At 47.6% G+C, this 16,120-nt stretch overlaps 1 protein-coding gene across 3 annotated transcripts in view; it reads left to right on the top strand.

The window, feature by feature from the left end:
* The window catches only part of Crtc3 (CREB regulated transcription coactivator 3), a 130,849-nt gene that overhangs the window by 113,639 nt on the left and 1,090 nt on the right, over nt 1-16,120 (top strand). For 2 of the 3 annotated variants that reach the window (XM_023710586.1, XM_004623317.2), the window contains exons 11-15: nt 1,002-1,300; nt 4,582-4,782; nt 4,887-4,967; nt 6,615-6,717; nt 7,180-10,314. In XM_023710586.1, coding sequence (XP_023566354.1) covers nt 1,002-1,300; nt 4,582-4,782; nt 4,887-4,967; nt 6,615-6,717; nt 7,180-7,388 — 893 coding nt within the window. In that variant the 3' untranslated portion in view covers nt 7,389-10,314. Of the gene's footprint in view, nt 1-1,001; nt 1,301-4,581; nt 4,783-4,886; nt 4,968-6,614; nt 6,718-7,179; nt 10,315-16,120 lie in introns of those variants that run through there. The other variant, XR_002820243.1, reaches the window with a different exon arrangement.

The raw sequence follows: 16,120 nt of genomic DNA, 5'->3' as shown, positions 1-16,120 counted from the left end.
TTTTTGGTGGAACCAGGGGTTGAACTCAGGCCCTTGTGCTTGCCAGGCAAGCGCTTATTCTAGTAAGCCATCTCCCCAGCCCTAAGTACTTCATTTTTTTTTAATCAACACAAAACTACAGACACTTCAACTCACCCCAGCTGCTGCAAGACTGATGGAATGAATGTTAAAAAATGGCTGTTGCCAAATGAGATATATGCAGTGCAGCAGCTGCATTTTTCCTTTGTGCCAAGCGCTAAGGTACATAGCAGGGAACAGAACAGGGCCTCTGTTCTATGGAATGCATGTTCAAGCTGCTTATGCTATTGAAATACCTTTTCCAAACTTTACTGCTCAGCTAGGATTAACTCCTTCCTGACCCCTCAAGAAATAAGAAATCATCATCAACCTTCTTGTCCCTGAATTGGAATAGACTGTGATGAGCAGTTTCCTAAGAGCCCAGAAACCAAAACAAGAGGAAGCTTGGGTGGGAGAAAGGAAGAAGCAGCCCTTCCTATGGCTCCCCAGCACACTGAGGACAGTGAAGTCTTCCTGAACCCACAGTTCTCAATGAAATGATGTCCTCCCTAGCAGCAGAGAATTCAGGCAGTGTGTCTTCGACAGAGACGTGTTGGGCTCTGAACAGAATTGGTGGTCTGGTCCTGGCTATCTTTCAGTGATCTAAACTGGGCATGCCGAACACTAGGGCCTGCTACTCACGGCTTACCCAGTGTCACCCCACCAGGGGTTATTTCCACATCCCCATTCCTCTTTAGAAACAGTAGTTCTCATTTTGCTCAGAACCATCTCTTACTATGAATGTATCTTTTTGCCACTGGTGCACCTGGGACATTTCCAGTAGCAGGGTCCCCCAGGGGCTCCAGTAGCAGGAGCCCCCAGGGGCACCTTTACATATAGCATCACCATCACATAGGGGTAGTAGAATGTTTTTTTTCATCTTTAGAAAGAAAAAGATTGGTCTGAAACTGTAACAAGTAATTTGTGAATGTGTTGTCTTTCAGGTCTGCAGAGTTCTCGGAGTAACCCTTCCATCCAAGCTACCCTCAATAAGATAGCACTTTCCTCTTCCCTAAATAGCCACCCACAGACATCTGTTGCCAGTGTATCTGCTTTGCACCCTTCCCTGCGTCTGTTTTCCCTTAGCAACCCATCTCTCCCCACCACAAACCTGAGCGGCCCCTCACGGCGCCGGCAGCCTCCTGTGAGTCCCCTCACGCTCTCTCCTGGCCCAGAAGCACAGCAGGGCTTCGGCAGACAGTTCTCTTCCACCAGCCCGCTGAACCCATACCCTGCCTCCCAGGTAAACACTGGTACACATACCAGCTTCCAGGATTGCTTCCCTTCTGTGGGCTGCTTTGGACTAGGTCCATTATTACACTAAGAGAGAACAGAAGTGTGAATAATTCAAAATGCATTAATGATTGTCTAATAGCAGAACTGTGGTGTGGATTACTCTTAAGCAAATACTGATCAATTTGCAGTCACTAGCTCATGAACTTAGTATAGGATATAAGAGATTCAATCCAGATATGTCTAAGATGGCTAAGGGAAACCGGGTTAGGGTTTCTAAATTGGTATGGAAAATCAATTATTGACTGACTATATTAAGCCACAGGGGCTAGCCAAAGAAAACACTTAGTATCTTTGATACTATAATGGATTACACCTCTTCCCTAATAATCCCTACAGACTTAAAGAATAATACTTATATTGTTCATGAAATACTAGGAATAATGAGGATGATAGCTCAATAAAAGGACTAATTGAAGTTTTTTAGGAGAGGGACACAGTTTGAAGTCACAAACTCATTATAGAAGTAATGGAAGTTCAATATGGTGGCATACACCTGTAATCCCAGCACTGGGGAGGCTGAGACAAGAGAATCACAGCAAGTTCATGGCCAGCCTGTGCTGCATTGTGAGTCTAAGGCCAGCCTGAACCATCTAGCAGGATCCTGTCTAAAAAAGCAAACAGACAAAAAGCATAATAGGAGTTGAAGCTGGAGATTGGTGGTACATTGCTATAATCCTGGCACTCTGGGTGCTGAGGCAGGATTGTGAGTTCAAGCCTAGCCTGAACAATTGAGGAAGACCCTTCTTTAAAAGACTACAAAGGTCTGTAGAAGTAGCTGAATGCAAAGGCCCTAAGTTCAATTCCCACTACCACATACTCTCAAAAAAGAAAAAGAAATATGGAAACTGAATTGTCTGTGGCTCAGTGATAGAGCTCTTGCTGTATGTACAAGGCCCTGGGTTTGAATCCCAGTACCACAAAAAAAAAAAAAAAAAGGGAGGGAGGGAGGAAAAGATGAGGGAGAGAGGGAGAGACAGAGACAGAAATAAAAATTTTTACCTGGGTGTGGTGGTTGGTACACACCTATAATCCCCGCATTTGGGAGGCTGAGGCAGGAAGACTGCCACAAGCTCAAGGCCAGCCTGGGCTACATAGTAAGACCCTGTCTCAAAAAAAAAAAAAAAAAAAAGTAGGAATGTCTCATTTTTTACTTACGGATTTTGTTTTTATTTTACACTTCTAGGGAAGTTCTCCTTACCATATCACCAATGAGTGTATTTTTACCCTGTTGGCCACACCCTAGATGTATTAGAACACCAGGACTTACTCACCACTGCACTGTAAAGGAGTAATGGTTTAGAAGAAGGAGGGATTTAGTTGCTTTTCACCATTTTAGCTGGGGGATCGTGACTGTATGAATCATCTCTCCAGGGAAGGGCATTTTGTAATTGGTTTTTGATGGCTCTTTTTATGTTATTGAATTGCCCTTAGTTTATTTTGTAGGACTTTTTTTATAGAATATAGAAGTTCTTTTGTTTTCTGGCTATATTTTAAGGAAACTATGGGTAGACCCTGCTCTCTTTGAGTTGTTTTCTTTTTTTGTTTAATATTCAGATTTTTAAGATAATCAGTGTCATAATGCATATAGTTAAAAAGGAAAACTGACCTAAAGCACTTGTGTAAGACTGTCTTCCTCTCTCTTGTGAACCACATTTTGCACTGCCTAGCAGTGGTTACTTTCCACACTTCCGTCTGACTCTGCAATAACCATATTAGCCCATACTTATTTTGCTCTAGACTTTTGGTATTAGACATCATCTAAAGACATCCTACCATTAAGATCAGAATCTTCTCAATAAAATTATGGCAAAAAAAAAAAAATCAGAATCTTAGTTTCCTTTCACCTCTCCTGCCACCCCCAACACACACACACACACACACACACACACACACACTTCCTATTCACCCCCCTCATTTATTATAATTTGTGTTAGCACATAATCTGTAGTTATAATAATGTAGTCAGAGTTGAACCATATAGCATATTATAAAATAAAAAAGTAAACATTTACTTTCTCCTAGGAGTTAGTAAAATAGCTTACTTTTTTTGTTAATCATTTTTTTTTTCTTTCTTTTTGGTACCAGGAACTGAACCCAGGGCCTTCATGCTGAACTACATCTCTAGCCCTTTTTTAGCTTTTATTTTGCAACAGAATCTTGCCAAGTCACTGATTTGCTCAAGCTGAGCTCAAACTTGAAATCCTCCTACCTCAGCCTCCCAGAGTTCTGGGATCACAGGTGTGGCCACCACACCCAGCTTGGTGGGGAACTTCTGATGGACTAAGTGTTAGGAGTTCAGATTTGGCTCAGAGCCCTGAAGAGCACAGGTGTTTAAGCATATGTGTAGATTCCAGCATTGTGAGAGCCAAGCTGGAAACCAAAGCAGTGCAGTCAGGATCTGGTAGTGAGACTTCTTGTAAACACTGTATTTTCAGTAGAAAGCCTCGCCCTGTGGTTTCCATAGACCCTGACCTGTGCTCTCCAGTGGCCAGCCCTGTGGACTGCTGGCAGGTGGCTGGGAGGACAGAGTGGGAACCAGCAGCACAGGCGAGGCGAGAGCTCTGCAGGGCCAGCTGCCCACACAGGAGCTTTGTCTGGACCCTCTTTCATGTCACCCCTGCCTGCTCTCTCCAGCTCAGAGCCCTTTTAGGGACACAGCAGTGGCACAGATTGCCCACACAGCAGTGGCACTCAGGCACTCAGATTGCCCACTTAGCCTTGGTATGAGTCTCGCAGTTCTGCTGTTTTCCAAGTCTTGTTGCTATTTTCTTTCCTCTCACACTCTTTGTCCTCATGTTGTCTGTCATTTAGTGTTGCTTATTATTTTGGTGCTATTTATTAATGTTTATTGTGGTTTAATGTTGCTTTAGTGTATTGTTTCAGTAAGATCTGCAGAGGCAGCATAGCTAAGAGCCTTTGTCAGCCTTCTATCTAACTAGAAGTTGTGGCTTTAAAAAAAAACCATAATCTTCACTGAGAAAGCAGAGAAAGTTGGTTCAATTGACTGTATTATTGTTTGGTGGTTTTGGTACCAGGAATCGAACTCAGGACCTTGTTTGGTTTTAAAGTTAATAGAAATGTCACTGAGTGGGAAATGCTTTGTGGGGAAATGAGATCCAAGGCCCAATGAGGAGCAGATACAGGTTTTTGTCACATCACACCATGACATATCCTGATCCAGGGGCTTACAGCTAGGACTCAAAGCTCATTGCTAACTTTCTTTTATAGATGGTGTCCTCAGAGCAGAGCCCACTGTCCTTCCTGCCATCTGAAGCGCAGGCCCAGGTGTCCCCGCCGTCCCACTACTCCACATCCCAGGAGCTCCCGCAGCCCCTCCTGCCACAGCCCCGCTCCCAGGAGCCCCATGCTCCACAGACCCAGGCCTCCTCATCCCTGCCCCTGTCAGACTTCCAGTTTCTCCCATCCCAGGTGAGTCCCTACAGGATGGCAGTCAGGAGGGGGTGGCAGTCAGGAGGAGGCAAGTGTTCTGCTCTGGATACCAAGCTAAAAGGTTGCCTCCTTTTTCTCTGCAGGGGACGTCTTTGAACAGCTTCTTCCCAGATGTGGGCTTTGACCAGCAGTCTGTGAGGTCTGGCCCAGCCTTTCCCCCACAGGTGGGTGATCACCCCTGCCTGCTCTTCTTTGGTGCCCTGGACTGCCTCTCTTCTTAGGCTGCTGGCCTGGCTGCCATGTCATGTATCAGATTGTAAAGAGTTGCTGCTTGAACCAGCACTAGGAGACTTTGATGACACCGTCCGTAGTCAAAGGATTATAGAATCTCTGGTACTGAAAGGACCATAGTGACCCTTCATGCTGAGGATACTAAAGCATGGTGGGACACAACCTGGCTCTGGTAGTAGAGTTAGAGTGGGGATGGGTACACCCAACTTGGTATGAGGCTCCTACAAAGCTTAGTCCAGGAGTGGGATAGGGGATGGTTCTTCAGGAAAATATTTTCACTTAATCACTTTCTTTTGCTTCTCCCTGACACTGACCATTTTTACTATCCCTAGATATTCAGTAAGTATGGCTCAACCTCCAGGATGGAGTGAAGAGTGAAGGAAGAGTTGGAACTTAATAACAGTAAAATAGAACTTAATAGTAGTACAAATAATAGAAAAACAAATAAAGGTAATTACAGTGGTACCTCAGTTCATTCACTTCTAGAAAAGATGGCCACATTTGTGTTTGTTTGGGAAAGATGGCCACAGTCATGTTCATCACCCAGCGCAGTTTGCAAACAAAAAACAAAATTTTACAAAATACTTCTACTTGGCTGGGGAGATGGCTCAGTGGAATAAGTGCTTCCCTGGCAAGCGCAAGGGCCTGAGTTCAGTCCCTGGTTCTGAAAAAAAACAACTTCTACTTGTGAAACACATTGTTCACAAACAAAAGTATTTGTGAACTGAAGCACCACAGTATTTCCTAAATAGAAAGTGGTAAAGGTTTGTGATGACAACCAGTAGTCTTTCCCCACTCCCCATTTTGTTTTTGTTTTCTGTGTGTGGCACTGGGGATGGAACTTGGGTCCTGTACATGCAGAGCAAACACTGTGCCAGTGAGCAACACCGCAGCTCTTCCTCCCTGTTTTCTAAGTGAATGATACTTTTTTTTCTTTTTTGGTACTGTGGATCAAACTCAGGACCTTGAAGCCACTGACTGAGCTATCTCCCCAGTTGCACCTCTGTTTTCGAAGAGCCTGTTTCAGGCTAGGTGAGAGTCAGCATATCCTAGAAAACAGAGAAAAGTCCTTTTGAGACATTTTTTAAAAAATGCTTTGAACAGTTAATTTCAGGAAAGATATCTACAACAGACCTTAGCCTATCTCATCCTCAACAAGGGTTTATACTAGAGAGGCACTGGCTTGAGGTCCGTTTGGTGTGACAGTGAAAGGCTTCTGCATCTTCATGTTTCCAGACCAGAGAGAAAGGGAGGCCTTGGCCACAGATGGAGCCTTTGAACAGTTCCCATGGATGGTAGTTGGCACCAGCCTCAGTGAGGCTGAAGAAAAGGGGCACTGGAGACTCAGGGCTGCAGAAACTGTGACACTAGAGTCTTCTGGAATCTTTTAGTGAGCTTGACAGTATGGATGGGGAAAAGCTACTCATGGTGTAGACTTTGGAGGCAGGGTCTATGCCTGACAGGACTGTCTTGCCTGCATTGTCAGGACAGCGGAACACACTGAGACCCTGGAAAGAAGGGAATTCCCTCTCCTCAGATATAAAAACTGTTCCTCACAATGTGACCTTCAATGCTTTCAGGTGCCCCTGGCACAGCAAGGTCACCGAGAAGCACAGGACTCATTTCACTTGAGACCAAACCTGTATTCAAACTGTGGGAACTTCCCGAATGCCATCATGACAGGTGAGTGTGGACTGCCCTTAGCTTCTCCACCAATTTCATTTTGTTGTTATGATCATCTTTATAAACACAGTTTGAACCACATCATACTATATACAGCCAACAGGGAAAGTCCTCTGTCTCGCTTTATTTCCCATGATGTAAATGATTGGCCCCAGGGACCATGGGTAGTTGGGAAAGGGCCTGGAGATCAGAATGTTTCTGAAATGTTTAATCTGAGGTGATTGACAGCCATTGCAAAGGAGAAAACCTACAAATATTGGCACTGGTGGAACTGAGGGTCCAGCTTGTGTACTCCAGGGCAAGAGCTGCAGACCTGGGAACAGTGGAGATACAGTGCCACTATCCTAACTAGGAAGAGCATAGCATAGTGTTCTGGGAATTGCCTTCAGGGACTCTCAGAGTAGCCTCAAGATCTCATGCCTCCTAATCAGCAGTGTTCTTCCCTCTCGCTGCTCCTTTCAGAAGATTCAAGCACCAGCCTTTTCAAAGACCTCAGCAGTGCACTGGCAGGCATGCCTGAGGTCAGCCTGAACATGGACACTGCATTTCCACTGGAAGAAGAACTCCAAATTGAACCCCTGAGCCTAGATGGACTCAATATGTTAAGTGACTCCAGCATGGGCCTGCTTGACCCCTCAGTGGAAGAGACGTTTCGAGCTGACCGACTGTGAGCAGGAGACCACAGCAGGAAGATTTCTGAACTAGCCAAACTAGAGTGGAATAGATTGGAGCCAGTAACCTACTAGGACTTTAGTTATCTCCACACAGAGGGAGCCTGTTCCTCGGCTCTGAGCTTTCATGTGGTCCTCCCTCAGACATCACAACTTCTCTAGACATCCTGTCTCTTGGGCCCGCACACACATTGTGTTGCTCTGGAGCTTCTGGGGAACTGGAAAGCTCATTGTCTGATGCTTTCATCTATCTTTCTACTGGCCATTTAGTCTGTGTGTACAAGTAGAAAAGCTCACATAACAGAAGGCCTCGGTAGCTCAGAGCCACTGATCTCAATCTACTTGGAAGACAGCCTGGTGTGGGAGGTCATCAGGGCCCTCACTTCAGAGCTGGCTCAGTGTCATGCGATGGTACTGGAGCACCACACTGCCTTCTCTGACCCAGCCATGTGGTGCCCTCCAGCTGGTACCATCCCACAGCTTCTCTCAGAGCCACACCAACAAGCCACAGCTTTGTCAGGCACCGTACTTATCGTATGAAGAAATTTAGCCACCAGCCCAAGGACAGGCTTGAGTCTGGCAAACAGAATGCTAGTTTGTTTTCTCCAAGTCTCTAGTCTCTTTTCTGCTGCTTTACACCTTTTCCTTAAAGACAAGAAGAAAAGGAAGACTATTTTATTTAGCTACTAAAAAGTGCCCAGGGAATGGATGAGCCTGAGAAGAACTGAGCTCCTTCTGGAGGCTGAGGAAGAAGGGGCGCCATAGGTAGCCCACAGACACAGGGACAACTCCAGACAAGCACAAGTTTCCCTCCCTGTGAGCCAGCTGGGGTGCCCCCAGCTTTGAGCTCTGCTTTGTGGAGTGGGAGTTTCCTGTAAACCTGCCTGACAACAAGCTCCCAGAGAGCAGAGACTGTCCCTTATTCCTAGTGCCTTAAAAGCATTTAGCATGGAAACCATGCTGCACAACTGTGTGCTGGGTGCACACTTAGGTCTGCCCGGTGGCAAGGTATCTTGCCTGGAACTGCTCCATTCCCTACCAGGGGCTTTTGAGCTTAACTCTCCCCATGCTGGTGCCTGTGCTGGAGTCACTGTGCACTTTACTATGCTTCTAACACTAGATGGTCAGATCCTTCTCCTTGGGGTTCTGCTCCACAGCAGAAGGTGGGAATTGCCACTCAAGTGGATCTAGTATGTCTGAGCGAACCCAGCCCTCCCCAGGGCTCGCACCTGCAGATCCTCATGAGGCTTTCACTTCATGAGAGCTGCTGTCTGATATCTATGCTCTTCTCTAAATTGCTTCAGATAGAGATTTGTGCTATGAAGTTGGAGCAGTAGGTTCATAGTAAACAAAGGCCCAGACCACAGAACTATCATGAACACATTAATGCCTTAAACAGTAATATGAGATTTCCAGCAGTGCCTGCTTCCACAACTGAGCCTGGGAATGGAACCTGTAGTGTCCAGAAGCCATGCAGAGAGCCACCAGGTGGGGTAGGGAGCCCTGAAGCGGGTACATGCCGGAGCCTTTGTGCACACGGATGAACAAGGAGCCAGCATACTCTGCCCATGGCAAGGGCATTGTTTCCATCCCAGCTGGTGAGCTCACCAGCACTTGCCCATTTCTCTTCTGTCCTCAGAGGCCTGACCTCTGACCTTTCCAAGTCCATGGTGCATCACTCCACCCTCCTCAGAACTTGACTGTTCCTGTTTGCCTGAGCCTCTGCTGTTGAGGTAGAGGTCATCCTAGAGTCCCCCCTCATCAGATTTCTGCTCAGGAATGAGCTGTTGGCCTCCTCTGCAAGTCTTATTCCCAGTTAAACTCCTAGATGCCTCCATGCTTGAGATCTTGGAGCAGGGCAACTCTGTTACAGTGCAGTGCTCTTCATGGGCATGCTACCCAGCACCCCAGTGTGCCAACAGAATCCAGCTCCTGTGTCAGAGGCCCCTAGAAGGGGATGTCCCTGAAGGGGGATGCCATCAGTTATGAGAGTTACGGTTTTTGCAGAGAGGAAGTGCCAACGTAATCTGCTCTCTATATAGTGCCTTACCCTGGGGCACCACTGTGTCATGGTGCCCAGTCAGCTTTGCACAGCAGCCCTGCTGTCCCCCACCCCACCCCAAGGCCCACAGGAGGAGTTGCACTGCCATGGGCTCTGCAGGGACTGTTGGGGGGGGGGTGCCCTGAGAAGGTGGTATTGAGGACAGTGTAGTTTAGCACTGAATTAAATTTTCCCCAGGGCCCTCCCACTGATTTTTTCTTATGAAGGTTTTAGGCAATGTACAGTCCACTTTTCGGGATGGGGCTGTGGACATACCAGGTCTGGTGTCACCCTGTCTTGGGCTTAAGTCTGTGCTGTCTGCTGCCTTTGGAGCTAACCAACCGTGGTCCTCATCATGGGAAGTGGCTCCAGACTTCAGACAAGGTTATTTTTAATATTTCATTTTACCACAAGAAATCAGTCCTGCTACCCTCATTTACTAGCAGTTAAACAACATAGGACTAAAAGCCTCTCTGTGTTTCCATTTCTTTGTTCTGTATTGTTTTGAAGACATAGGGCATTAGGAGAAACTTGTCCTGATCGCATCAGGGCCACCACACTTCTCCTTCACCCTGTTTCATTTCTAAGTCTGGTGTGTGTTGCGTGAGCTGAGATGTTGTGTGTCCAAGTCCATGTGCGCTGTGAAAGACGCTCTCCCTGACTCTCCAGGAGCTTCTGATCCATGTGCATGTGGTTCTGAGCCAGTGCGGCTCCATTGCTTTGTGGTTGGGACCATGGCAGCAACTAGTCAGACTTCCCGCCTGCGTGCTAACTCCCAGGGCCCTTGTTAAACAATATTTAAAAATTGGGTTTTGTATAAATAGCTTCCAAGTTTTATAATGCATCATTTTACATCTTTCATAATTAAAAGTGGCACATTAAAGCGTGTGACAGTGATCATTATTCTTCACCTGGTGCAGGGAGTATGTGGGGATTGGATTGTTACCACGTGCACAGAGTGCAAGATCCTTTGCAGCAAGTGCCAAGAACAGAAGACATTCTGGAGGCCCCTAGCTCTGCTGCCTCTCTGGCCAGACCCCGCTATGCCCTTCTCAGGAAGGACATGGTACCCACTGGCACCACCATGAATCTGGGTCGTGAGAACAGCCTGGGAAAGCCCACCTCTGACCCTGACTTCCGGGACTCTGGTCTACACCCCCTGTTCTTTGACCCCTCTGTGAATTCTGTCCCTTGCCCCTTCTCAGCCTGCTAGTCCTCTCCCACCCTCCCTTTGCTCTGTCCCAGCCTGGGCCTCCATGACGCCTTTAGTGCCCTCTTGTTGCTATGTGCCACTGTACCTCGTCTTCACCACACCCAGGAAAAGTCCTGTGACCCTCCCTGCCCACTTACCTAGTTACCACCTACCCTCCCCACTCCTCCCCTCTCAGTCCTTTTTAAACTGCTGAGGTCTCCTGTCCGGTCTCATATTTGCAAACTCTCCGACAGCTCTCATGCCCCACTGCTCCCACCTGTCCCTTCTCCCATGTAACTTCTTTTCTTTTTTTTGAGACAGGATGTCACTATATAATTCAGTAATTCAGGCTGACTTTGAACTCACTGTGTAGCCAGGGTTGGCCTTGAATTCACAGTGATTCTCCTGCCTCAGCCTCGTGAGTGCTGAGATTACAAGTTTATATCCTTACACCTGGCTTCTCACCTATAAACTTGCCCAATTCTGTTTCCCCCACTTTTTTTTTTTCAGTCCTGGGGATTGAACCCCGCCCTCCCCCCCCCCCCGATTTCTGGTGTCCTGTGATCTGATCTTCCTCTGGAACTTTATGCACCTCAGTCTTCCCTCCCAAAACCAAGCACCAGGCCACCTCCCCTCAACTGCTGCTTCTTCCTTCCCAGCAGAACTCCTGCTGTAAGATCCAGCCTACTCCCTTCCAGCCCACCCATCTGTATCCCTCTCTGCCCAGCTCCATTCTGAACTTTCTGCACACTGGAGCCCTTGGTCCACCCCCTTTCTCACAAAGCCTTTTTCTTTCTTGCTTCACCACTCGGTGTATACATCTCACGGGACGCCCTCTCCTCTCCTGCACAGACCCCAGCCTGACAGCCACTCCTCTATCTCTCCCTCCTGTCATCAGCTTGGGCTCATCTCCACTCCTCCAAGGGACTGTGAGCATCCCAGAGGCCATGCCCAGTCTCTTGGCTTCTACATCTCAGGGCCTGGCCCATTTCAGCTGGGCCATGTTTTCCCTCAGTGACCTCTTAACCCGGCTTCCTCCTCTCTGGCCCTGCATAAGGAATCAACAGGAAGACTAGTTTCAGTCTCTCTGCCTCAGTATCCTCCTCTCTAGAATGGAACAGCAGCTCCATGTTGTGGTGCTGAGAGGGTGAGATCAGTGTGCACAATTCAAGCACTCAAAATTGTGCCCAGCACATACTAAGTGCTCAATCATTGTCAGTGACTGTAAGTATTTATTATCTGCTGCATGGACCTGTCACTTTTTTCTAAGACAGTGTCAATCACTTGGAAATTCTGGATTTTGGTCATGCTTCTGATGTAACTCAGTTCTGTTGCTCACTTAGTGTGATCTGCTATACAAGTGTGGAAATCAGGGTTCTCTGGGGATGTGTCCCAACATGAGCAAAGGATGGAGCTGAGCCAGAAAACATGGCTCTCGGGCCCAGTGACAGCCAGCCTGCCACTCCTACATAACCAAGGCCCAAGCTGGCAGTGGTGTTGGTAAGAAGTAAATCCTGTGCCCCCTATAGCTCTCCAAACACTGTGTGCCACATGTCTGTCACAGAACCTGACAGCAAGGCCCAATAAGGATGGTTTCTCAGGCCTGGAGAAGCCCAGGTCACCCAGTTAGAGCCAGAGGCTCAAAACCTTGCACCCCAAGTCCCAGTTCCTCTCACCAGTGGCCTCCCCACTTGCCACTGCCCCAATTCCCAAGGGCCAAAAGTGCATATTGAACCACCTGGGGGACCACAGCTGCCTCTGCCGCAGGCCACCTGTGACAGCTGTGCCTCTCACCCTGGGACCTGAGGCTGGTCCCAGGAGCAAGTCCAGGTGCCTGGCTGCCACCCTGGGCAGTCCACACAAGTGAAGTGGGAACCTGCCGAAGAAGCAGTTTTTTCTTCTTCTCAAGAAATGTGTTCTGGGCCAGGGATGTAGCTCAGTGGTGCAGTGCCTGCCTGGCAAGCACGAAGCCCTAAGTTTAATTCCCAGTACCAAAAATAATAGTTTTTAAAAAGTGCTTTAATTTTTTAAAAAGGATTTTACTGCCAGGCGTAGTAGTACATGCTAGTATTCCTGGTACTTAGGAGACTGAGACAGGCAGATCACTGTGAGTTTGAGACCAATCTAGACTACATTGTAAGACCCTGTCTCAAGAAAAAAAAAATAGCAAAACAAATCAAAGGGCTTTCCCTTTATAAAAATAGTACATGCTTATTGTGAAAAACATGACACTAAACAGTTCCAAGCCAAAAACACGTGGGCCTGGTGGTGCACACCTATAACCTCAGCATTGGGAAGGCTTAATCAGGAAGATCACTACAAGTTCAAGGCCAACCTGGGCAGCATAGTGAGTTCAACACCATCCTGGTCTACAAAGCAAGATCCTACCTCAAAATAACAAAGGTTCCAAAAATAAATCTTTCAAGTGATCCAGAAACCCAGGACCCCACAAAAAAGTCCTGAGGGTACCAGGACAGAGCATTTCTATATATACACAGAACACAGCTCAGGCAGCTGTGTGGAAATGTTCAAGAAATGAGCTCATATAATACCTGCTCTTTAGAAAAAGGATTTAAACAAGAGAATGAAAGGAAACCAGTACATACGTCACTATAGAGCTTGCCAAGCCACAAATCATTACACTGTTGCTTATGTGTCTGAATTATTTCTCTGAAATCAAGCAAGCTAGTAAGTGGCTGGATCTGTGCTTTCACCTTGGCTACAGGTGGCATCTCTGGACACCCCTGGTTGGGAGGAGGAAATGAGCTCACTGCCATTTCCTAGTTCCTTCCCTGCCCAATTTTGTGAGTTGGCATTTTTACATTGTCCTGACTTACACTGCTTACATCCTGTCCTGTAACCATCGTTCCCACCATTGTCTGGCCTCCTTCTAGATGCAGATTTTCTGCTTTCCTATCCCAGAGCTATTTGCACTCTGCCTCAGTGGCTCAGCTTGTCACCCTGGAATCTCCCAGCAGGGCTGAACTGCTTGTGTCAGGCACAGATGAGCTGTGAAATTAGCCGGTGTGTGCCTGTAAGACTGGTACATGCACCAACACTGCCTCGCCTGCACTTATGTGTGAAAAATCTAGCTCTTGGCCTTGTATTTGATGACACATAGTTGGTATTTTAGAATCTAGGAATAAAGAAAGTGAGTGTAGCCAGGTGTGGTGGTGCATACCTGTAATCCCAGCGTTTTGGAGGCAGAGAGATGGATGCTGTGAGTTCAAGGTCTGCCAGGATGACCTAGTGAGTTCAAGGCCAGCCTTCACCACAGAAAGACCCTGTCTCAAAAAAAGGAGGGGGTGCTGGCGGTATATCTCAGCGGACTAAGAGCTTGCTTAGGTAAGTGTAGGGGCCGGCTTTGATCCCTGGCACCTCATGCTGGCCCCATCCCCCAGCACAGTGAGCCAGTGATGAAGTCCGAAAATCCCAGCAGTAGAGAGGCAGAAATCAGAATGATCACTGTGAGTCCAAGCTGTGTAGTAAGACGCTGCACACACATGTACACAAAAAAAACCAAACAACAACAAAAAAAAAAACAGGGCCAGCCAACCAAATAACTCAGCAGATTAAAGTGCCTGCTTAGGCAGATGCAGCGGCCGGGTTTGATGTTCAATCCCTGATGCCCAGCATGCTATTGCCAGCCCCACAACCAGGGCACACTGAGATGGCAATTGAGACTGGGTGTGGTGGCTCACACCTGTAATCCCAGCTCTTGGGAATCTGAACACAGGTGGATTGCTATGAATCTGATGTACATAGTGAGACCCTATAGACCCTGTACTAAAAAAAAAAAAAAAAGCATATGAGGGAACCCCACCTCACACACTTCATACCACAAGCAGTGCCCATCCCCTCATGCCCTCACTGGGCAAAACCCCATGTCTCCTGCAAGGCCTACATCCAATGACACCTCCTCAGGGAAGCCTGCTAAAATGTTTCGGTTCTTGCTAGGCAAACAGTTATTTCCTTCACTCCCACTCCTAATCCTCAGTTGGGGATTATCCCATAGTTTTTGCACTGAGTTACCTCTCTTGTTTGTATTTTGAGACAAAGTCTTGTGAAGTTCCCTAGGCTGAACTTAAACCTGTAGTTTTCCTGCCTCATAGGGCTTCTTCTTGACCTCTTATTTTTATTTTTGTCTTTTTCAGACAGGTTCTAATTATGCAGCTCAGGCTGTGCATGGGCTCACTTTGTAGCCCAGGCTGATCTTGAACTTGCAGTGATCCTCCTGCCTCAGCCTCCCAAGTGCTGGGATTACAGGCATGCATCACCACACCCCGCATTCCTTGACCTTTTATTTTATTTTTTATATTTTAGGAAGGGTCTACAGGGTGTTCAGGGTCTCACTACTAGATCGGACTCTTAGTGATCTGCCTGTTTACAGCCTCCCAAGAGCTGGGATTACAGGTGTGTGACACCATGCCCAGTCTCAATCGCTGTCTCAGTGCTGGGGGGGAGGGGCAGGGCAGCAGAGCAGGCCAGGGGATCGAACCCCCATCCCCTGTGCCTGCTTGCAGGCACTTTAATCCGCTGAGTTATTTGGCAGACCTTCTCCTTGAGCCCTTTAAAAAGTGACTTTTTGTCAGTTTTTTGGTTGCCGCTATCTGTTTAGCTCCCCCACCCAGAGGGCAGGCACCTGCAGGCTGTGCAAGTCCCAACACCTGCCTCCAGGTACCTTTGCTGTGCTCTGCTCTGTGACTTGCTCTGGCCAATGAGATGCTTGGAGCCAGAGAGATGCACAAAGCCATGATGTGACATTTTTGCAACACAGCCTGTTCCCATGTGCTTCTGCCATTGCCATAAGCAGAGCTGGCCTGTGTGGCCCTTGGTTTTAATTATTTTTTTAATTATTATTATTTTTTTTTTTTTTGCGGAACTGGGGATTGAACTCAGGCCCTTGCGCTTGCCAGGGAAGCGCTTATTCTACTGAGCCATCTCCCCAGCCCAACCTTTGGTATTAGAGGAAAAGAAACAGGACAGACCCCAAGCCAACCTGTGCCCAGGAGCTGGTTTGGCCAGGACCCACTGGAACCGGGAGGGCTCCTTGTCCAGTCTCAGACACCTGAGCCCAAAATGAGCACTTAGAGTGGTGAGCCTGTGAAGTCAGGTCAGACAGGTGGCAGACACACCTCTGTGACCTCTGCACATGGCTCTGCTTTTGGAACTGCAGAGCTGATTCTGGGGAAGAGCATGCCTTCCTCCTGTTCTCTAAGTGACCAAAGGCATTGGCTGTGCCTGACTCACTCTGACTCCCAGCACCAGGATCATCCTGACTCACTCTGTCCCCCAGGGAAGAGCCCAATCTGAGGAGGAGCCTAGGGATCCACTTCAGGGCCTATCACTCCTCCCAGGGGCCAAATGTCCACTTCCCAGAAGTGCATGAAAACAGGGAGGAGGGGCTGGTGAGATGGCTCAGTGGTCTAAAGCACCTACTTAGAACAAGCTTAGCAAAGCACAGGGACCGCGGTTCAATCCCCCAGCACCACATGCCAG

The sequence above is a fragment of the Octodon degus genome, unplaced genomic scaffold, assembly GCF_000260255.1.
Source record: "Octodon degus isolate 3935 unplaced genomic scaffold, OctDeg1.0 scaffold00002, whole genome shotgun sequence".
Taxonomy (NCBI): Eukaryota; Metazoa; Chordata; class Mammalia; order Rodentia; family Octodontidae; genus Octodon; species Octodon degus.
Note: the sequence above shows the minus strand (reverse complement) of the source record. Positions and strands in the feature narration are given on the sequence as shown.